At 42.1% G+C, this 24,510-nt stretch overlaps 1 protein-coding gene and 1 long non-coding RNA gene across 2 annotated transcripts; both read right to left on the bottom strand.

Moving 5' to 3' along the window:
• Positions 1-1,366: 1,366 nt before the first annotated feature.
• Positions 1,367-18,609, bottom strand: carm1 (coactivator-associated arginine methyltransferase 1). Its single transcript, XM_082531122.1, has 16 exons — positions 18,381-18,609; positions 12,305-12,430; positions 9,951-10,057; positions 9,345-9,449; positions 9,113-9,223; positions 8,665-8,842; positions 8,340-8,430; positions 7,459-7,540; positions 7,213-7,298; positions 7,045-7,134; positions 6,811-6,948; positions 6,491-6,580; positions 6,261-6,373; positions 5,001-5,078; positions 4,528-4,596; positions 1,367-4,441 (listed from the first exon to the last, which is right to left on the bottom strand). Exons 1-16 carry the CDS (start codon positions 18,520-18,522, stop codon positions 4,302-4,304), a joined length of 1,746 nt encoding a protein of 581 aa, XP_082387248.1. The 5' UTR covers positions 18,523-18,609; the 3' UTR covers positions 1,367-4,301.
• Positions 18,610-19,228: 619 nt separating this feature from the next.
• On the bottom strand, positions 19,229-21,328 carry LOC309705415. Its single transcript, XR_014276546.1, has 2 exons — positions 21,206-21,328; positions 19,229-19,647 (listed from the first exon to the last, which is right to left on the bottom strand). It is a non-coding gene; the product is annotated as an uncharacterized lncRNA (long non-coding RNA).
• Between the last annotated feature and the right edge of the window lie 3,182 nt (positions 21,329-24,510).

Genomic DNA, 24,510 nt, shown 5'->3' with positions numbered 1-24,510 from the left:
AACCCAAGTTTTTAATCTTGTTTTTAGACCCTTGTTTGGTTTGTAGGCACCACTTGCCCTGAAGGCCTCCCATGAGGTCTGTGTCGCAACCTGCTGTATTCATCACAAAAAACAAAGACAATTCTATTTCTATTTAAATAAAAAACCCTTAGGGGTTTTATGAGCACCCCCAAGGTTTATGAATAAATATCAGCAATCTGACATTACAGTTATTTTCAGCTGGACGCAGCACTGATGACTAATTAGCAACTGCTAGCATACTAGCACCAGGATGGTTGTGACAGAAAGATTTCCTGTGGTGTCCCAGGAGTTCATGGGCCGAGTCACTTATTTGGGGTCAGTGAATAAAAACAGTCTGTTTTGTAAATCTTGGCCACAACATGTTTTTAAATGGAGGATTTCCTGTGGCATTAAACTACAAGCTCATTGGCTAATGACTCAATCAAGCGATGCACCTTCACAGTTAGACCCGCCCTTCTTCACGTATGATTTTGTACACACTCGACTGCACAGGTGGAAATATCGAGGCCTTTATGACATGACAGCTATGTTTTTAACACCCACAGACAATATAAATGTTTAAAATAGCTTAACCAATAAGAGTCCCCCCATTATTTCTTTTGTAAATAATACTCATCATCATGGATAAACTGCATTTTCTTTGCCAATTATCATCAATTAGGACCAATAATATTCAGCTTTCGCCCGACCACTTTCAGACCACAGTATCAGCAGATATCATTGGAAGTACCTCGAAGTTGTCTTCAGCATTACCTCCTGACCCCTTTTCAAATTAAGTAGCAGTGACATTGCCCGTTTTTAAACAGGGAAATTATGAAGACAGAGCCATATCAGCAATCTTATGGTTGTTCCTGAAAGCAAGCCAGAATATACTATTCTTAAGTCATGATTCTATGATCATTTACTTTTTATATTCTATTCTGTTACCAATTTGCTTTGGATATTAGTCGTTTCCATGCGTTGCTCCATAATAGATGCCTCATGGCGTCATTTAAAGGTTTAAAGGGTGCCTACTGGGACATCAGTGACTAATTACCCATAAAGCAGGAATCACTTAGCAGTCTTAAGCACAGTGGCTTCTTTTAACTGTGTCTGGAGCAGACGAGTCAATGTCAGACAGTGAGAAAGGTGTTATTACTAGTTGGTGAACACAAATGAGAGAACATGACAGTGAGTCTTCCTCATACACTTCCATGGTCAAAGTGGATGCCACTATGACTACACAGAGCAATGAATCCATGACAGAAGAGACACGATGGCTATAGAGCAGCTACAACATGGTAAACATCTGTTGTATCCACAGTCTATTTAACAAATTAAAGTACTACAACACCTGACTCCAGGATGCTTTTGAAACATTTCCACAACATTTAATTTGCGCTTTTTTCCTTGTTTGCTTTTTTTGTGAAATAAAGAAAAAATATATATCAAGAAAACAAAAAAAGTTATTCCTACAAACAGACATTTTTCCCCCCTCAGCACTCCTACTAACTCAAATTCCAATAGTTGTGACACTGGAAGCAATGCATAAATGTGTCAGTCTTTCTTTCCTTGACTGATAAAAAGGGGGTGTGGGCAGGGGTGTGTGTGTTGGGGCAATGATATGTTGGAGGTCATACACATTGAACAGACGAGGAGAGAGGCGTACCGGCCCCTTCTCCCTCGCCTTGTCATTGAAGTCTACTTGTGACAGTCTCACAGTCTCAAAGGGAGGTTGGGAGGAGCGTCAGGCAAAGGAAACAAAGATGTAAACTAGGACGTTGCCGGTCCGGCACAGCTTTTCTTTTCCCGCTAGCCAGCTGGCTGCATCCTGGGTCATTGGTCTTTACTGGTTCATTCTCCAAATCTTCCTCCAACTGCACCAAAGCAATCTGGCTCAACAAATGCCTGACTGGCAAGAAGCTGCTGCAATTTATTCTGATTTTTAAAAAAAACCTTCTGGGTGCAGAAAACATGAGCAGCAGCAGAAAGTGCATTTCATATTTTAGGCTGACAGGGCTGAAATGTTCTAGCTTCTCTCTGACTGTGCGATCCGTCACCTTCCATGTTGGGTACAAGAAACAATCAAATCTTCCACAAGTCCCTAAAGAGACATGGCAAGCAGCTAGCAGCTATTTGGCAACCACAGACCAACAAAAGCCAAAATTTGGTGGCAGCCAAAAATAACTCTAACAAGAATAAAGCTGACTACTATGACAGGGCCGTAATTACAGATCGATGTGGATGAGTGAACTGCTGTAAGTTTATCATCTCCTGACCATCTATTACTACTACCACCACTGTAAGTGTCGTACAGTTCACGCACTGATCAGAAACCCTTTCATATCGAGCTGGAGCCGTTTACAGTGGTGACAAACATGTTCATCTTGAATGGGAAGAACCCTACAGGATCAAACAGGTCATCAGCTCAAATACAGATTTGCCTTAAAACTCTGATTTAAAAACATGAATTTCAATGTGTGAACTTCATGCTAAATTCAGTTGTATAACACGAAATAAAGACTGGACCAAAAAAAAAATCTTCCTGCAACTCCTCTAATGGTGTCTTGTTGAATTTTTGTATTCACTTTGGACGGTGGCAATGCCACAATGAAGACGGAGCTGGAAATGTCCTGTGCAGACACAGCATCCTACTGCTGCTCGTCAAAGCATCCGATTCCTCAAGTTTTATTTTCCTGTGATTTTCCTCAAGATATTAAATCCATCTAAGACACCTACTGTTTTTAGAAGGTGTGAGTCGGTAATCTGAACAGTTCTACTGCTTCTTAATATGAAAAACAGGAAGTAGAATAAAGTGGTATTATGCAAAGATGAGGTAAGTTAGCATCCCAACTTATCCCATCTGCAACACCAATATTTCAGCTACTCATTCTTTCAGAGTCCGTGGGTAAGTAGGACTCTAACCCTAACAGCACGCGCAGCCACACTGAATGGCACACAGGAGCATTTACTGAAAAGCCCCAACCATTCAGTCGCTCTTTTCCATTAACCCGAGGGCATCTTCAAGTTTCCTGTTCAGATATTAACCACAGTGAGTCATCTTATAAGGCCTAGTAACATTTACGCATCACTTATATCATCACACAAGTCTCAGTGTAGTCACATTTACTGATAGAAACACACACGGTTACAACTCTGAACGTCCTAAACAGCAGCGCGCACACAAAAAGGAGACTCGCTTCTGACTGACAACAGCAGAGACCCAAACATTTAGAAATGGGGTCAAATTCCACCAGAATTAGTGCTGGCTACACGTGCGGGCAACGCTGTGTACATATTGTGGATTTGTCTGAATAAGACGCTGAACAACATTAACGGAAAGGTAACCTGTCTGAATTGGAGAATGCCATCATTTTAAAAGACTGGGGATGTCAACAAACAGCAACTTATAGCAGACACTGAGACGCTCCGTTATCATGACTCAGCATGGAAGGTGATAGAGCAACACCAATGCTTCCAAGCAGAACTCTGAGGGTCAGCCTGTCCAAGCCACGAAAAAAACAAAACAACAAAACACAAAAAAAATATTTCTACTCCTCTGGGTGCCAAGACTTGTAGATGGCTTCAGTTTGTGATCCATCCTCCTCCGCCTAAACCCAAACTGCATGAGTAGGAGTAAGCAAGATGCCATTTGTTTAATGATTTGAGGGGGCTGTTTCATTCGGCACAGCTCAGTCTCTGGGGAAGTGTGGAGGGAACATGGCTGGATCCAGTATGAAAATCTAAGGTGGCACCTGTAGAGACGCAGTGATGATGATCATGATAACAGTGTCCTACTGCACAAGTGAAAAGCTTCAGCATCACTGGTGAGGAAGTGTGGAGAACCACGGGAGCGGACCAATGTTGGTATCTGACAACAAGCGGATTCTTGAGGAAAGACAAACACTCGCAGGGTCATGACATCTAAATAATGAGCTATAAAGAGAAAATAAGGGAGGTGGAGGGATTGAAATACATATCGAAGGAGGGTGGAAACCCAGGGAGGTCAGATGATAAACTGCTGTGCATCTCAGATGATACAGTCCCAGTGAGGGAGGGGGAAAAGGAAGGCTTCGGCTTTCGGAAAGACAAGAGTCTGGACGGAAACGAGAGTTTTCAACGGTTCATCTAGCGATGATTCAACAGAGCAGAAAGAGGGTGTCAAACAAAAAGGAATCTCCAGCACAGAGCTGGTTTTGGTATACTGGTTTTGGCTGCAGTTGGTGATCAATCTGGGTTGGGGAGGGGAAGGGGGATTCTTCTCATGCGGGGGCATAGGAGGTCTTTGCGAGGTCTTCGTCTTAACTGCCATAATGCATGGTGTTGCTAGGGATGACCATAGGTGAGGCCATGGAGATGGCAGCGCCCCCCATGGTGAACTGGTTGGTAACAGGATAGTAAGTACCGCTGCTACTGGGGCCGGACTGACCCGTAGTGGCTCCTGAATTGGAAACAAAGCATAACAGTCAACGTTCACACTGAGAAGACTTGGACAGTAAACTTGTGTTTGTGGACCAGTGGGCTTACCCTGGACAATTCCTGTGCTCATGATTGAGCCCATCCTGGAGTGGGTATGATTTACAATCCCTGTGTTCACTGTGACCAATCAGAGATGAAAGCACTGTTAAAACCAAGTAGCATCGGGAGTGACAAACCATTTCACCAGAGCAATAAACGCATGCCACATCAGCTGCTTTACAAAAATCTGCAGTAATTTGGGTCCCATCACAGACTATAAGCTGTATTCTGATGTAAACATCAGAAATATCACTAAAATCAAAAGCTAAACTATAACTGAGTACTTTCAAACGTTTTCAAACTAAAAGCCCTTTGATGTTGCTCAGAGGAGCCGAAACAACAGAGTGGGGTTAAAAAAATAAATTAAAAAAACAGCATTAAAAGAGTTAAGTGTGATTTGATGAGCTTGAATGTCAGTGTTTTGAGGACTAAAGATGCACTCCAGTAACAGTAAAATGATGATTTTCAGATGAGATTCATACCCAGGGGGATGAGGTTGTTGTGAGACACTGACGGGCCGCTGCCGATGACTGTGCTGAGGTCATAAGCTGCGGGCATCCCTGAAGAAAGAGGCAGCAAAGAAACCCAAAAAACAGCATTTACTATAAACCGTCAAAAAAAAACAAACAAAAAAAACACTCTTTGGGGTTGGTTCCTGAACACATCCAGAGTGGAAGTGATCTTAAAATGTGATGCCGGAGTTGGTAAGCAGTTAGTGATGCACCATGGCAGGAAGTCCTTCTACTGCAGGGCCGCACTGTACATTTGGAAGTTTAACTTTTCAGACAGGATGTTGTTGCTGTTCATTCCTCATAAATATTTTAGAACAAACTGTTTTAAACTAACATTCAACCTTTAAAAACAAACAAACAGTCTATTAGCATATGTTGCTAGTTTAGCTGTAACCTAGCATTTCCTCTTGTATCTGCACAGTTACAGCTGGAAAAGCTGGTGCTGACTACAAGGCGTAACTCTGGACTTCAATCTAGCTGCAGGGCAAAGTGAGTCACACCTGGCTATGTCCATCATTATATACAGTCTTCTTCCCAGGTTCTCAGAAACTTGAGCTAATAAAGCTATAGAATAGATGTGCATGAAATTTCAGGCATGTGTACTATAATAAATTCATGCAGACTGGTTTTTACACTGGCTCATGTTTGAACTGATTTAGTCTTTCCTGTTTCTACATTGGAGTTTTGCTACTAAAGCGGACGTTTGTGGAACCGCTTCACTTACTTCCAAGAAGCCCAGAGAAGAGGACAAATCTGAAGAACCGCTGCAGCTACACTACTATACAGAACAACTTCATCGCTTGACCATCGTGTTTCAGCTGCTGGTCTTCATCGCTGTCATCATGATTAGTGAGCACCATCCAATGCATTTAATTCTCAGTCCTGCTTTGTTCTAACAGGTAACTATATTTGTTGTTCTTTGGTCTCTGTGCGGCAGCACGGTGGTCTTTCTGTTTGCAGTTTGTTCTCCCCGTGTTCGCGTGGTTTCTCTCTGGCTTCCTCCCACAGTCCAAAGATATGCAGTTAATGGGGTTAGGTTAATTGGCCTAAATTGCCCAGGTGTGCCTGTGAGTGCGAGTGATTGTCTGTCTCTCTGTATTAGCCCTGCGACAGACTACCTGTCCAGGGTGTACTCTGCCTCTGCTCTAAGACAGCTGGGATATGGAGAATGGACATACCACGCCATGTCTGAAGTATTTACTTAATCTAGCAGTGTCTGAGTGTGTTCACCTGATACAGCCATCCCCTGACTCATGTTGTAGGCTGCCCCTGTGTTCCACATGTTCTCAGACGGGGAGGTGTAGTGTGAGCCAGGAGGGGGGTTGGGGGTAGTGCCTGTGTACCTGCACATAGATAAAAATAGATATAAGAAGTTAGAGAAGACTGTTCACCGACACCAGACACTGTGTCAATAGTGCAAAGCAGATTGGCTGTGTTTGCTGTGGTCAGGATAAACTCACCTGAAAAAGGGGTTCTTCAAGTCCAGGAGGTTGCTGGACTTTGATCCTGTCTGGTCCACCTGGGCAACAATACTGATGTCGTAGCTTTGTCTGTTAAGAAGTAAATATTGAGACTAATTATCATCAGAATAACATGATTAGCATGCAAGCAAGGTTCCTGGAGTGGCCACTTAAGGCACGCTCCCATGTTGATGCCCAACTTCAGCTAGGAAATGAACAGGTTTCCAAAACACGACAACAGGGTTTGCTGTGACGTCAAAGCTTATGCTACAGATTTGGGTGAATGAAACTGTAGTTTTCTTGCATTAATTCTAACATACCTCTTGTTGGCCACCAGCAGCGCAGTGCCGGACAAAGTGTCCCCAGCCTTGGTGAAAAGAGGAGACTGCAGGAGACAGCGCACCTGGTACCAGTGAGTGAGAGGCTCTGTGGGTGCTGTGGATAGCCACACTGTCATCCTACAGGAACACAAATAGATTGATGTTTAAGGACAAATCTGGCGCACGTCAAAACTTCTTTAGCTTCAACACACTCACGCAGACTTCCTGACTTACACTGATCCAATAAAAGCCACGTCAAACCAGAAAGCCAGGCCGTGCACCAGGCCCGAATGCATCATGTGGAACTTAAAGGGAATCTCTATCCTGAAAGCAAAACCATTTATCATTTATTAGTAGACACTCCTAAAGTAATCACAGACACACATTAAACTGGACACACACCTGTAAAGATCCTCTTCTTTGGCCTCCAGGAAGTTGACTGTGTATTTGACTGACTTGGCCATCAGAATACGGATATCAAACGTGTCCTGTGGGGGGAAAGAAATCTGCTTTCACACAACTCTAATTTCTACAAAACACTGCGCCCACAAAAAGCCAATTAAGAAGTCGATATTACCGTCAGATCGCTTTGCTCGTTTGTTCAATTCTGATCTTAAAATCCTGCACATGCATGCATGCATTACTTACCACAATTGGCTGGCGGAAATACTCGTCCACTGCTGCCCCCCGCAGGGCAGAGAGGTCTACACCGTGGAAGGAGGGCTGGTACCTGAGGGGACAGGAAGAAGTGTAGATTCCCACTTTTAGATTGCTTGATTCCTGCCTCAGCAATAAAAATGGCTCACCAACACACTTGACCCTGCAGGAGTCTTAGTGTATTTTAAAATGAAGCTGAATTCTGAGTCATAAAAAGCACACGCACCAATGCACATGCCAATGAATGTAAGTAAACAAGAGCAATAAAAATCAAATCATTAGCTCATTTTGGGCAGCGAGTACTCCTGCAAGCCCAACATGACATCATCATTTAAAAAACAAAATCAACAACAAAAACCAAGTACATTTTGTATTTAGGGACACACCTCTCCAAGGATCTACTGCTTCTTAAACAGCCGAAACCGGTTTGACGTCAACTCGACAACATTAGCATCGACTCTGATTGCGTCCTACACTCACTCGTGCCTACTGTTATCACGCTAGTTTGCATGACTCATACCTCTGAGTGCGATAAACACCTTTGCACGCTGCTGAAGCACCAACTCCCTCGCTGATGCAAACGGTCAAACTAGCCCCGAAAAGATGATTAAGATTTCGAACGTAATGACCAACATTTTGAACAATACTCCGCTCTCATAACAGAAACAAATGAATAGTTAAACTGCCAGCAGATGAAAGAAGAAAACTGCCTTTACTTGGAGCTCAGATGCATGAAGGAGTTTCTCAATTTGATAAGGCATTAAAAAGACATTCATGCATAGAAAAGCTTTCTAACCAAATGAATCCGATGAAGAAAACAGTGACGCTGACCCAGAGAACCTCCTTCGTTCCCTCCCTCGTTCTGTTCTTACCAGAAGTTGGCTTTGGTGAACTGCTCCATGTACAGCTGCTCATCTGTGAAGGGGGCCAGGTGGACATCTCCAATAGTGGGGAACATTTTACCTGAAACACCCGCACCGATGAAGACAGTAAGCAAAACTCGTGTTCACGTATCTTCCACCACAGTGCAAGATTCTTCTAAACTGACATCAAATGATTTGGAACACCAAAGCCTGTGGATATCTGACAACATGCAGAACTCGCCAGAAGCAGCTACTGTCACTAATCTGTGGCTGTCTGCAGTCTCAGCCTCCATTCTAACATTTCAAGTACATCTCTTGTTCTTCCAAGACTCACCATTAGGTTTGAGGAACTTCTTAGCATGCAGGTAGCTCTCCAGCATGCGCTCATTGAACAGCATGTAACCCATGGGCTCTGAAATGATGATGTCAACTTGCTCCGGCAGCGTCACCTCCTCTACTTTGCCCGGAATGACGGCCACACGCTCCCCCAGACGGTTGCTGTTCACCAGCACCTGCAGCACAACACAACAAACACATCATCATTCAAAAAGCTGGATTTAGCTTGTCTGATCTAAAGTTAATGTGGACTGTCCAGACAGCCAGAGCTCATAGCTGTTACATTTTCAGCAACAGCGAGATTCCCACAGCTCAAACAACATTACCTGAATTTAAAACATTTAGTATAGTGTTTAGAATGGATCGTAAACAGTGAGAGGCTGTGCATCCAGTGAAAGCATAATCAGAGGTAGGTCACTGATCTCAGCATGAATCTGTGTGTGTACCTCGGCGTGCTGTGCCATGGTGCTGGCCTCTACAGCGTACACCTTCCTAGCTCCAGCTTGAGCTGCAAAGAAAGAGAGGATTCCCGAGCCACAACCCACATCCAGCACCACCTGGAGAAAAGACAGCACACAGTCACAGCTGCAGGACAACACTTTAGTCTGTACTTAATGTAAACCAGCTGTTTTCAAACATCTGTCAGCCTTATCAAATAGCACATATTCAGCTCGCTACCTTGTCCTTAAAGTCAGTGTGGTTCTGGAGAATAGCCCGCTGGTAAGTCCCTGTCCGAACATAGTCCTGCATCATGTTCTGTTGCTGGGAGAGGTAGCCATAAAACTGCAGAAACACAAACACAAGCACGCTCATGAGTTTGGACTTTTGGCACTTTGACTTGAGCTCAATTTGCAGTTTTAAAAAAAGAGAAACAAAGTTAATCTTCTTTAAGTTTCTTAAAAAAAAGATAAGTAAATAAAAGGACCAGCTCAGACATAAAGCACCCAAGTTTGTGCTGGGATCTGTAAACAACCAAACCAAGCGGCTTCTCAACAGATGGATGCTTGCAGGTAGAAGTGCTACAGAGCCCTTTTAACTCCTCCTGGAGCTGACTTGCAGCTACTTTTAAACACAAAGTAGTTCAGATGGTGCCCAAAAAAACAGAAGCAGGCTTCATTCTGACTGAATATTCCTGTAATGAGCAGTCTATAAATACTCAGCCAAGAACAAAGTAAGCGTCATTACTGCAGTGTGTTTAAAAGGAAATGTGGATTCAAATTAGTCAGGAGATAATTCAAGAGTCCCAAAATTATGTGAGAGTGTGTGAGAGTGTGTGACAGTCACCTGGAAATACTGTACAGCAGAGGACTCCTCTGTTCTTTCACTGAAGACAGATTGCTCTCCAAGATGCCCACGACAGTTCTTCAGCACGTTATAAAAAGACTGAAAGTCTGAAGCGAAGCACAAACACACCGTAAGTTGGTTTTGTTGAGCTACACTGCAGTTTAATCCTTTTTCTCTTCCTGTGCTGTCAGCTGTAAACAGTTTGGTTTTCTGTCCTCTCGTGCTGGGAAACAATATTAAATCATGTGCAACAACTGCAACTTAGGTGTAACAAATACATGATTAAATAATTAAGTAATTCAATATCACAGTTTTAAGATTTAAGTTCGCATTTCACAAGCATAGATAATTTTTTTAAACTGCCATGTCCCACATACCTTGGTGTGTGTCTGCATTAATCATGAGTGGGTCTACCTCCTCCTCAGTGCACACAGTATTAGCATTTTTAACACATATCATGGAAAATGCACCAATACTGATGCATCCAACAATCACAACATTTCCTTCTTTTTCTGCTTCATTTGTGCATTTAGACGACTTTTTGTTCAAGGTGAACACAGAAATCTCAATTAATCGCGCGCCTTGAGGCGGCTGTTGTGATTTGGCGCTATATAAATAAAATTGAATTAAATCTCAATTTATTCCCAAATAAAATAAAATTAATAAATAAACAAAAAGCACTTCATTTTTTCAGCATCTGTCAGCTTGATGGCAGTGGCTGCTATTTTTCCAATGTCATCAGATTTGTGGCAGTAGTGAGAAGGGGCATATGCACAGGCACACGTGAGCATGTGTGCGTCCAAACGGAGGTATAGAAATACATTAAATATAATCTTTGCCAACAGCACCCCGTTCATCTGAACATGTATCTGTCAGAGTATAGCCAATCACAAGCACAGATGAGTGTACTGCCTGTGGGAAAAATGTGAAGCTGTTAAATCCATAAAGCAGGTTGAAAGTAACAGCTGCTGACAACGCAGCCCTGTGTGAGTGTGTGCGTGTACATGTTTAGACAGCTTAGTGAGGACAGAAAATGGGCGTGCAGCTATATTAGTGGGGACCAACAGTCACTTATGGGGACAAACTGCCCTTCCCTGTGAGTTTGAAAACATTTTTGAGGCTCAAAATGTGGTTTTAGTGTCAGGGTTACAGTTAGGTTATGGTTACGTTTAGGCTGAGGGTTAGGACTAGGCATTCATTTTCATGGTTGGGGTTAAAGTAAGCAGCTAGGGAAAGCATGATGTCAATGAGATGTCCTCACTGAGATATAAAAACATGTATGTGTGTGTGTCTATAGTAGTATTATAAAAATGTGTGTTTTAAGCATTTGACTAAGACTGATAAAGACCTCCAATATCAACAAAGATTAGCCTGTTTGAAGCGTGGAAAGAAACCTGGCAAAAATACTGACTAATTAAGTTAACTTGATATGAATATCGCAACGAATGAAATGTGGGACAATCGGATCTGATGAGTATTTCATTAAAAGGCATCTTTAGTTTTTATTCTTTCAGTTGCAGACTGGGGGGTGTTTAAGGGTTTGAGTAACAAATAAAAATAAAGAGAATCCAAACCAAGGCTTTGTCTACGTACACATCTGACATGAGGTCAGCAAGGACAGTATAGTTGTCCTGCTTTAGGATCATATATTAATGTTTACAGAAAAATATACTTGTTGTAAAACTGTTTGCAGAAAAAATAAATAAAACAGGGAATAAATTTGGGTGTAAGAATCTACACTTATGCTCATCAGAGAAACAGACACTCTCCTACACTCCCTGCAGAGGTCTGAGGAGCTTTCCAGGAATGGTGACACAATTTTCATTTAACAGATAAACAAACACTATTTTAACTAATAACACTCAAATGACTGCACTGCTCCTGAACACACCGTTGACTCAGTGCAAACTGTAAACAGTGTCCTGCAGGTGATAAAAGCAGGCTGTCATGAGATGAGTATTTGACTTTGTTGTTAACAAGCTGCACCACACCCCAGAAACAGCTCACCATCATCAGCTCCATAAAACTCCAGACACAAAAAACCCTTTCAGAGAGTTGACATATTCTTGGCTCCAAACTTGTATAAAATGCAACGTGTAACAGTCTTACTGTGGTGGGGTGAACGGTGCTTATATTGCACGTTTCTACTCTACTACAAGCTTCATTCACTTACTCACACTCACGCACTTTTTTTTCCTATTACTAAGCATTGCAGTGAGGACAGCTCAGGGTTCAGTATTGTGCCCGAGGACATTTTCACATGCCAACTGGAGCAGCCTGGGATCAACCTACCAACTTTCCAACTGGTAGACAACCCGCTGTACCTCCTGAGCCACAGCTGCCTGTGTGTTTACCTGTAGGTGAGGAGAACTGCAGCAGCACACTGTTACAGCCCAATGTGATGATGAATGACTGCTTCCCCACGCGACTGCACTCGGTCTCCCTGGAAACCGAACATTTGAACACGCTCGCCTCGTCTCCTAGAAAGAAAGGGAGAGAGAACAGAAAGAGTTTATACTTATCTTTACCAAAATATAAACAAGCAGCGAGGTGATGCTGCTTAAACTCTGCTGGTGGTTAAAAGCAGCGAGGGCTGAGATCACAGCATGTGAGTGCCAGAGTGCTGAAGGAGGGTAGCAGAAGAAAGCACAATGACCACAGCTGATATCCCAAATGTCTCATGTTATTAATGACCAGGAGGCCTGCACCACATATCATCTGGGATAATACCAATGTAGATTTTTACGCTGTATAAATAAGTCCGATATGATTGCTATAACAATGGCATATATTTATGTTCCCTAGTGTGGCAATCACAGGCACGTCTGAGAGCAAGAGACACATGTCAGTCTCTGACAACTTAGGAAGGTTATGAAGGAGGAGATGCTAGTAGTTGGATACGTGCCACCTAAATGTAAACAATGACTCCACCAAGTGTCTATGACATTTGTATACACCACATAAAAACAATCACAACAATAAGACAATATGTAGCACAATATGCATCTCAGGGATGATTTCGGGGACACCAATTTGTCAACCTGTGCGCAGCTCATGTTCACAAATTTGAAATAAAGGATTGTTCATCAAAAACAGGTCCAAACTAACGGGGACAATAGTCATTGTGGTGTTTAGGACAAGATTTGCTCTCTTACACCATTTAATGAAAGATTCAGGAACTGGACAGTGCTCATCCTCTCTATCGTATAAGAAGCCCACTAAAGCCAATCGAGAGGGCAGCAAAAATTCTCCTGCCACAGCTGATGAAAAGTCAACAAAGAAATAAATAAATCTTAGCACGACTCCTGATGAGTATGTACTACATGCAGCAAAGTTAATATAGCATCTTCCACCCCATGCTGTGTCACTGCTATTGCACTATAATGCTGGTGTTGGCACCTTGTCTCAGTAGGTTCACACTTAAAATGATTGGAAAAGGAGGATAGAAGAGACCTGGACACAGTGCAGTCTTAGTTTCCTTAGTCCGGCTCAAACAGGCTGCAAGAAGATCTCTGCAAGAGCTGAAATTTACTGATTTGCGTATATTTGTATGTGTACACAAAACAACCGGAACACAAGTCGGAACTACCTTGTTGACATCATTGTTAAAATGCAACGTTTTACCTGTATCCAACTGCTGGGTCTAAACTCAGACCCCGCTGTATCCAGCACTTATTCCCGTGAAAGAAAAACAAGGCAACAGCGATCGATCGTTTCACTTGCAAGGGAGGCCTCGTTGATGTCTACCACGAAATGCCCCCAAATCCGGCCTCCTCTCGCTGCCTTTTATTGAGAAACAGTTCACACAAAACACATCACAGCAAAGCAACGCCCACATGGTTCTAAGACAAGGCATTGTATGTATATGTGTGAACTTCTGTAAGAGAGTGTGTGTGTGTGTGTGTGTGTGTGTGTGTGTGTGTGTGTGTGTGTGTGTGTGTGTGTGTGTGTGTGTGTGTGTGTGTGTGTGTGAGAGAGACCTCCTGCTGACCAAAGGGTCATAAAAGCACAAGAAACAAATCTTCCAGACAGGGTGTATCTGCAATAAGACACTACAGCCCCCCACCCAGAACCTCGAGAATCTGGGAAGGGGGACAGTGGAATTCCTTTCATCAGAGTTGGCAAGCATAAAAAATGACAACATTTAACAATTCACTCTAACACCAACACTTTATTGACAATGTCTAAAGAGACTAGAAAAAAACAAAACTGAGACTAGCTCTCCTGGTTACGTGTAGCCATCTGTGGGCTGATAAGGGAGGAAGTGTGAGCTTGAGCTGCCTTTGGTTTTGTTAACGTTATAGAGCTCTCAGGATGTGCTCCTAGATGCACAGGTTAAATTAACTGGTGCATCCTAAGAACACCCAATGATTTCTATTAAGAAATTCCTTCTGAGCTTTTGTTTCAGTTGTCAAAAAGTTGATTTTACTTCCTCTTTACCACTGAGGTCAAAGTGGACGATAAAGGTGTTTCTAGAATATTGCTTTCTTGTTGCTGGGCTGGCATTCTGCCTCAGTCCATTTATAGTCTGTCTTTAGAGTTTACCAGGACTAAAAGTGTCTGATAAAGGTGTGAAGACTCCTGTAATGTGTTTACTGTTACAGAGGAAATACACGACCAAGACAAAAAGCTATTTTAAAAATCAGAACATACTCCATCAATATAGCAACATAATACGCTCATACTCTACTATAACTGACTAAAGTTCATTATGACCATTTTTCATTTCATTTATTTCATACTGAGAGCGCTTAGTCTTTTATTTTAGCCTCAGGGTACAGTCAGCCTGCACCCTCATGGGCCTCGAGTCAAAACATCAGACTGGAAGAGCCCAATACATTTCTTTCAGTTTCTCAGTCGTCTATCCTGTCAGGTAACTGAGCAGAACGAAAAGCAACTGCTTTGCTATGAAACAGTGGTTTAGTGCAATGGCATATTTTGCTCTTTGCAAGAATGAACGATTGCATGCTGACAACAGCAGAAAGGATACCAGGACACCGAAGCATAAACTTCTATTTTCTGAGGTTTCACATTCACATTTCATTATGAAAAACAGGCCATGTAATAAAAGTCAGGAGGAAGGAAAAAACTGTATAGGGAAGTTCCACAGAATCGTTTCTGTAAAAGTGCCCAATGCAAATATTCCTCCAGGGCCAAACAGCAGGCCCAGTGTGAACTCATAAAGCAGGCGGAGCTAATCCAGCATCTATTAAAGGATTGAGACCGACACTTCAGATTTAGAGACATGCATCTTCTGGGAGAAAAGCCAGCCAAGCATGTCGGTGAGTTCTCTTCTCAACCACTTAGACTACAAAACAAATGATAAGATACCTTTTTAAAAATGTGAGAAATTACCCGTCTCAGTACAAAGACAGATGATCCAGGCAGTCCACTGACCAACTGTAGGGGATCAATGGATCACACAGTTCCTATATTGTGAACAAAAGTGTCGATTCTGATCATTTTTGAAATGTCACACATTCAGTCACCTGAAATTGAGGTGACGCAGTGCACTTGTGATGTCATTAAGGCTTTTTTTTTTTTACGAGCTGGCTTCTGCTAGCCATGACCTACATCTTTACGATCCGTGCAACTTCCCATTAAATGACAACATAAGATAGCAAAGCCCATTTTCTACTAGTACCTACTCAACTACTGTCATTTTCTAGTACCACCTAATGAGTTTGGGGTCACACAGCAACATGACTGAAATTCCTGTGAAATCATTTGCATGTAACACAAACAAAGCAACAATGGACCACACCAAGGCGATGGTACACCTGCTGCTCAGTCTATGGCTTTGTGTCAGACCACAGTGTTGGTTGTTGTCCAGCCGTTTCCCTCATTGCCAGGTTTCAAAAATGGCGGTTTGATTTTTGTGAAGGAGTCACTCTCATGATGCCATTGACTGGCCAATCGGTTGACCCCGGCCGTGCAGGTAGTTGAAAGACAAAAAAAAGCAACTGCTACCCAATGCAAAAGTCGAGCCATGTAGGTACTAGTAGGAACAGCAATTTCAATAAGGCGGCCTCTGTTACATAAACATATGAAGGAGCTCAAGTTCTATAACTTTCACACCGTCCTGCTAACATTTCTCCACTGTTACCTTCATCAATTCAGTGAAAGAAATGAGCCTTCTGTTCTGACAATATCTGGAACTCGCACAAAATGATTGTGCGCAGCTGTCGTCTGTGAGCAGAATTAACGTTGCTTAGTTTTCACTAAGCTGCTTCCTCTCTAGGTCTCCTCTTACTGCCTCACCCACAGTGAGCCTGCACCTGCTCAGCTGTGATGAGTGTGATGATTGTTTATGGGGCTTTACGTCATGGATACATGAACCTGACTGGACAGGAAATGACAATACACAATATGCACATCACTGCATGGTCAGCCAGTCAGACTGCACATCCAGTGTCTATATCTATCTATCTATATTTTTTTTTTCATCTATATGGACTTTCAGACTAGCATGAAAGTTAAAGGTTTCTAATTATGACATTTTAAATATATCATTTGAGACAGCAGTCTAAAAAAGTGCAATATTCTTATGTATTTCAGTAAAGCATGAACACTGGACACAGACCTCCCCTCTAAAACATCTTACAGGGATTGTAAGGCTTACTGCAGCACAAGAGACACTTCACTAACAAGTCCTCTGAAAAGTCTTTGGTTGTTCCCCTGTAATGGTGCATTCATGTGGTGCTAAAATTACAGGGAAAAATCTGCTTCACATCTCCAAAAACTGGCATGAATTCCTACCTAAGTCCAAAAAAAAAAAAACCCCATCTTGGAAAGATTGTTGGAGTTTTGGTACAGGAGCTCCCGAGCTGTCACACACAAAGAGACGACAGATGTTTTATTAATGGTGCTAATGTGTGTATCAAATGACATTTTTATAACAATTAAGTGGTTATATTTCATAAGGCTTTTTCCATTATTTACTAATATTTAATATTTCCACATAGTGACCTGAATTTGTTATACGAGTTTGTTTTTGTAACGCTTTCCAAGTCAAAGACAAATCAAGTGCTTTTTACATTTAAACTTAAATCACGTGAACCCAGCAAAGAGGGCAGAAGACTTCACCATACAGGAAATCCAAGCATCGGAGGAGCACATGAGTGCAGGGTCTCCAGCAGAGACGAGCCTGCTGGAGAGGATTGGTAAAGCGCCCTTCTTTCCAACCAAACCCCCAGATGTCGTTCTTTCAAAGCTGGTAGACTTCAGACCTGGCCCATTAGTAATGTAAGTGACATCACTTGTGGAAATTTACTAGACTACACACAGCTCCGGAAAGGTCTGCGTTACCCACACAGCAATACTGCCCCACAATTTGAAACAGACTGTGTGTAAAATCAATGACATAAGTTATTTGCGGCAAACCTCGTTAGTTTGTATAACTTGTGTTCTCTGAAAATCATTTTTAGAAGAAAGCTCTACGGTCTGATATTATACACTGAAACCTGGGCGCAGAGTTGTGCTTCTCTTGAACTTGAGCGTGTGAAGCAGAAGGCGAGTCCAGCGCGGCCGTTTCTTTTCAGCGGGACATCCCATTCAACAGAAAAGCCGCGGAGGAGCGGAGCGGCTCTGCTGCTGCCTCCACACGGGAGGGAAGGAGGCGGCGGGACCCGGCTATTGTTCCAGCGAGAACAAAGATAAACGCATAAGTAATGAGGGCCCGGTTTCGTCTTGGCACCTTAAACATTACGAACTTATACCAGCACACAGAGTGCAAGTTTTACAAGGGAACGTGCTGATGGCTAAAATAAAGAGCAGCGATGACGGCGAGTCGTCCCAAGGATTACAACACATCGGAGCGGGTCAGGAGTGATGCCCTCTGCTCTGGGCTCCAAAACAATCGGGAAGGCTAGTCCACGAGCTAAACACTCGAACCCGTCCATCGGGTGTCTCTAGACAACACAAAGTCTATTCGTTTACATATTAATATATTGAACATATTTGTGAGACAAAATACACGTTGGTGAGATAGGAGGGGGAAAACAGGGAGAAAACACAAAAAGCAAATGTGCGGGACGTTGGCGCATCACCGCTGAGGCCAGGCTAGTGGCATTGTTTAACTAGCATTAAAGTACACATTACTTAGCTACCCTGCTTACTGATGCGCTTAAGCTACGTTGCATGTGTTACGTTATACGTTTCCCGTGGTCTTCAAAGCACTGAACTCGTGCGAATGGCGAGAGCTTAAAGTTAGCAACATTAAAACACCTACGGGACGGTGATAAAACGGGGTTTTAAGAGCTTCCTCGTGACAAGCAGAAGGTGGCGACGTGGTCTCTCAAGATGCGTTAGCTTCTCGGCTACTAACGCTGGCAGTTTAGCCTGTAAGCATTAACGCTGCAATAGCATTAGCGGCGCGGCAGTTGAGTCAGGCCGACCATCTGCGGCAACTGCGGAAAAGGGTCAACTCACCATTGGAGAGATTGAGGAGGGCAGCATCTTGTGATGTCTTCACTTCTAACCGCAGCGGCTGCTGCTCTGAGTGCCGCTGTATATCTCCATTCGCGTCTCCAATGGAGAGAAGCCGCACGCCACGGAATACCGAGACCGCCATCTTCGCTCTGGAAGTAGAGACAGATCTGTGGCGCTCACATCCAACCAAGCACTGCTCTCTGCTGGAGGCACACTGGGCACCAACGCGATAAGCCTTTGCAACAGTGCCCCCTGGCGGCTAGAAATGGGCATTGCGTAAACACCATCGCGCAATACGGCATGTGAAATCAAATTTTATCATGGAGATTAAAATATATCTATTATTGACGATTTAAAAAAACAAACAAACCTTAAAAACCAAACGAAAACTGTACTTCTGCCCGACACCCACAGCTGGCTATTTGTTTTTAGGGTCTCTTTATCGCCATGTTACACAAGAGCAAACACGGTATCTCACCCCCCCTAACCACCATCGTCACCACCTGCACCCCCCTCTCACTCACACACAGACACACGCCGTAATAGTAAAAACAAAACCTTTGATCAGCACCATAGAGATTAACCACAGACAGTAACACATTTTTCTAGCTCAGGTTATAAACTTACCAGCTTCTTCAACTAGACTAGTACAAGCTCAACACAGATTCAGCCCTACTAATATAACATAAAGACGACTGTAATGACTGTAAGCAGGCAACAGAGAGAAGCCCATTACCTGCAGGTGCTCTCCGACTGTATGGGGTCAGCGCACCACAAAACCACTGAGACTATCATTTCTAGTGGACCAGCTTCTAGATGTATTTGTGTGAGTGCATAGTTTCAACATATAAGAGAAGATAAGATAGAACTTTATTAATCCCTCGGGTGGATTCCTCTGGGAAATTCGGTAATATGAATGGGCACAGTGTTTCATAATTAAATAACCCATCAGAACTTTATTTTTTAGGCTTTGCTCGAGACCAAAGTCCTGGCCTTGTACTTTATTTGAACATCACTTTTTTGCTTTGGCTTTCTAAACATGATGAACTCCCTGAAAAACAAATTGTTGCATTGTTGAGTTTAACCAATTCATGGGTATTTTCCAAAAATGACCAAGAGCAGGGGCAGGAATTACAAGTAATATACGTATTTTCCAGCATGCATCAGCACTGCAACATCAACACTTCTCAGAAAAGGCACTTATTTTTAATCAATGGAGCATGAACTGATTGCTCGAACATCCGAAATGCAGATTCTCAAGAAGAGCCTGCAACAAGAAAAATAAAGTTAGACTTTGGTTCAGAAGATAGAAGTGCAACTTAAACATACAGCGGAACTCTAATCCAATAATCCAGGTAAGTAAAACCCAGAGAGTTGATTCAGCTCATCTGGATACGTTTTCAGTGAGAGAAACGTGTCATCACTCATCTGAGTTTCAGCTTACTGCAGGTTTCCCCAACCTTCTAAACACTGCTGATGCACAGTGAGTGACACAGGCATCACAGGCTAACATGGAGCCACAGGCTCAGTTTTAGGCCTGTTAACGTCATGACCACCGATCAATGGCGACGAGTACTATTCATGATAGTGATTCATTAACTCTTGCGTCCGCTTCCCCATTTCCATGATAGCCATTAGCTTTTCACATCCTAAACACTAACCACTACATTATTAATAATGTATAAACATAGTACATCTTCATTTTTTGAAGATATCTTTTGTGCATTTTGTATTACATTTTTAAAAAACGGAGAAAGCAAACGGAAAGGAAACAAAGTACATACAGATTGTTAGGGTAATAATTTAATGTGATACATGCATAGTAGCAATTAAATGACAGTGCAAGCAACAGTAGGTGTAAAAAACACAAGGGCCCATATCTGGCACATTTCATTACACTGTAAATAAAGTCACCATAAAACATTTGCTGTTCTTTATGTTATGATATGAATTCAAATACATTTTAGAGAGAGCTTTCTGACACAAACTGATGGCTGGTCATTTGTGTAGTACGCTCCGTGTCCAATGAGCTTCATTTATGCTCAGTTAGTTCCTTCATATCTGAATTAACTCGTGGTCATTTTCAGTGGTAAAAATAGATGATTACAGACAGTCAGCTTCTGACTGATGATGGGAATACATGCGTTAAACTCAGTTGTTCAGAAATTGAGTTATATTGAATGTTTTCATCTAGTGCTTGAAAGAATTGACAAAAAATGAATATATAAATAAAGAAATAAAGATTAAAACGATTGTTTTACACCTGTTCTGGACATAGACTAAAGATAAATGGAGCCAGTGTGATGTTGCTCAGTGGGTTTGTTTGAAGTTATATTTGGATGAGAGTGTGACATGTTATTTACCAACACTAGCAGTTAGCTGCTCGTAGTGTTAAGTAACATAAAAAAATATTTGAATAGTCTGAGTAAACACATTTATTTCTGTTTTAAAGCAAACTAAATGACATTTGGAGCCAAGTGGTCATTAGAGGAACTTCTGTTTCTTGATTTTTAAAGTCTAGACTCTAAACTCTAGAGTCTAGAGGTTGCTGCTTGATCCTGGGAAACATCTATAAATGGGAATAAACTGCTTAGGTTTGTATTTTAAGGTGTAATTTTCATGGGAATTTTTCTAGTCATGTTGTTTTCAGCTGTGTGAGTTTTCATCCAGTTTAATTCAGTTGTATTTTATTTATATAGTGCCAAATACAATTGCACATCCACTGATAATGACTGTTAAAAATGTTATTCCACAGGTCTTCAAAACAGAAATGCAGAATGCAGAAACACACAAATAATTAAAATAAGATTGGCTAAATGTTTCACCTGAAATCATTATCATTTAATCAACTCCCTCACTGACTAGGTCTTCGTTATCTTCAACAGTGGCGGCGCACATGACAGAAATCCACGTTAGAACAATGAGGAGACTGCCTGAATGCACTCTACGGATCTACAAAGAGAACAAGTAGATTTAGCTCAGAGGGATACATCTTGTGCTCTAATAAATAACAAGCTTATTGTTTAGCATTTCCAAAATTAAAAGAGCACAAATATATATATAAAAACTCATACCTCAGAGGAGGACACATGACTTGGGAGGCCGGAAAGGATTGTCACTGGAGGGCACCCCGGTGAGGAGAGGGTCTTTGTGGGCATTTTGCAAACAGAAGTTTTTCAGTTCTGCAGCAGCCTGAGAAACCTGAAAGCAAGTGTTAGTGTTAACTAATAAGTACTATAACTAAAAGAAGAGTGCTACAATAACTCCTCAGAAATATTCACAGTATGTGATGTGGAGTTTTGGTTGTTTTTGTTTTGTTGGCATATCCCAAATAGCACAGTAAACACAGTGGAGGCCGTGTCACAGTCTGGGGCTGGATTTATCTAATGGTGTTGAGAATCGTATCAAAACTAACAGAATTATGGACACAGAAAAGTAAAAACCAGACTTTGATTTATTATGTAGTACCACTTGTAAAGCGACTGATCAATGAGCCCAAACACACTGCCAACGCAGTAAAAAGGATAGCTAAATAAAACACACTCACACACACTGAAGCTATGTGGGATCATCCTGACAGAGAATGGAACAAAAACCAGCAAACATCCAAAGAAGAACTGTTTTTAGAAAATCTTGGAGAACCTTTCCTGAAGATTACTAATTTAAAAAAAGTACAGACTGTATTGAAGAATAGATGTGATCACATAAAATGTTGATTTTCAAGCTTGTCAGAATTTTACAAACTCTGATTTTGCATTATATAAAAGTGAAGTCCTAGCCAAATATAAATAAGTGAGAGGTGGCTCAGGACGTCTGCACAGTACTGTACATGCTGTCAATAGACATGGAATTGTCATTTCCTTTTCCAATAAATAGGTATTGCACACTTTACTAAGCATACCTGTTCAACTGCTTGTTAATGCAAATATCTAATCAGCCAATCACATGGCACTTGAGGTGCCATGTGATTGCAAAATGCATGTGTAATGCATTTTGGATGTTACACTTTGTGATTTTGCCCACATTTGTTTTGCTTATCAAAATATTTAAAGTTAAAAAACACTGATGCCAGTTTCCATTGCATGAGCTTGAAAATCATCTGCAAGTTGTTTCTGACACAGTGTGAGGTCCTGTTTCATGTGGATTTCCTGTGAGCCCCTCAGCCTTGTGCTTGGTCCCCAATACCCCAGTTTAACACAGAAACCATAAGAAAATGTTGCAAAACTTACAAAACTAACATCACAAATTAAATTCTTCTGTGTGTGTTTTGGTTTTCGGACTGTAACAAATTACAAGAACTTGTCTGCTGAATGAAACTGTTGTGTGATTTCTTTTAATTCACCAAACACAGACACACTTGAAACTGGTCTGACTTCTGTTCTAAAATAAGTAGCCACCCAACAATCAGTCCAGTCACGCAGCACCACAATTAACAAAGCTGCCACTGTGTTTGCTCCTACAGAAAAGTCTGTTTTGCTACCATTTCCACTGCACACCAAGAGATGACACTGTGAATGGCTTTCAAAACACGCTAACATGGGAATGAATAAAATATAGGTTATTGCAGTGGTGTGCGTATCAGGTCGTTTGATGTCCTTTGTGAATGCAGGAATAAATAATTCAATAATTCATTTTAGTGAGTGTATAGGCTGTATACTTTTAACAAGAGCAAACACAGAACACTTATTGAAACACTGAAATAGCTTTTGAATTTTAATGTTCCCACTTTGACGCTAATTGACAGATTAATTAGCTGCGTCGGGCGCCACGTTAAGCTTAGGTTGTGCTTCAGGGCGGGAGTCACGCGCAGGCAGCGGAGTAATAAAGTGTTGAGTTCAGCTGTGAAGCGAGGTGAGCTTACCTTTATCCGGCGGACGCTGGCCTCCAGACGAAGCTGTTTCACTGCCTTCTGAGCGATGACTAAACTGCTGTTGGCGGCGCTGTTGTTCGACATGATTGAATCCAAGTAACAGAGTGAGGGGGCAAGTAGACAACTGCACTTATGTTCCAAGTTTGGGCTGTAGGAAAGTACATCTTCCGGTCCAAGCTTTCAAAATAAAAATCCTGTTCGTGTTCATGACTGAAAAAGTATTTGGACCATTCAGTTAAAAAAAAAAAATATATAATACTCCATTATAACACAGTAATAAACTTTCGTTTTCTGACAGTGTTACAAAGTTGCTGCTTCCATGACTAAATAAAACAAAAGAGTGAAATAAAATAAAAATAAAATGACTTTAGGCTCATGTAGGAAGTAAAGACAACACATCACAGAAATTGTAATACAAATTGTATAGAAAAGGTTTAATCTTTAAAAACACACTGTCATGGTCCTGGTTTGGTGACCCAGCCTTTGTGTTTAGCTCTTTAGTTCTGTGTCTTCGGCAGGACATGATCATAGTGCCACCAAGCTTCCCTGGGACACTGACAGAATGTGCTGGAAATTTCCCATTCGATGAGTCTTCTTCCTTACCCAACCAGTAGGTGTGATAGAGGGGTGTGGAGCTTACTCTGTGACATCCTCCAGATATCTGCACAGCTGAAGCACCTGTTCACTTTCAGAGACTCCATGGGTTGACTTCCTTTCTGCTTATTTACGGTCAAGAAATGGTGCTTTATGGGGCTTCATGTAGCCCCTGAGGTAAGGTGAATAGAAACCCACTTGTGTTGCAGTCTTTCCTGCTGGCAGATGGCCTTTCCTAGTCATCCACCAGCCTTTCCCAGTTGTCACCTGTCCTTTTGAAGAGGTCACTGGTTTCCAAGAGTGCTCAGATTCTTTTACAGGCGTGATGTTTCTCCTGCTCTAAGCCTGTGCACTTGCTCTGCCAACAAGGGTCAGCTGCACGGTTGTCAGCTGCACGGTCATCAGCCGGAGGCTAAGAGCATTGGATGTTTTGCTCCCTATCTCAGTACATCTCCCAGTGGCGAGGCAGGGACACAGTTTGAAAACCATAAAATTGTATTTCTGCACTCACAAGGGGATTTCCTGTGAAAGTCACATGCAACAGGTCTTATGTAGCAATGAATCCAAATTTGAAAATTTTGGTGCAAATCATCCCAGTATTTGTATCGGGGCCATCAGTAGTGAGGTTCAGCAGTGATTGTCTTCTGTGCAAAACACAATGGAGGC

This window comes from Aulonocara stuartgranti (genome assembly GCF_965226115.1).
Source record: "Aulonocara stuartgranti genome assembly, chromosome: 4".
Classification (NCBI taxonomy): Eukaryota; Metazoa; Chordata; class Actinopteri; order Cichliformes; family Cichlidae; genus Aulonocara; species Aulonocara stuartgranti.
The sequence above is the reverse complement of the archived record's forward strand: the minus strand, read 5'-3'. Positions and strand labels throughout refer to the sequence as shown.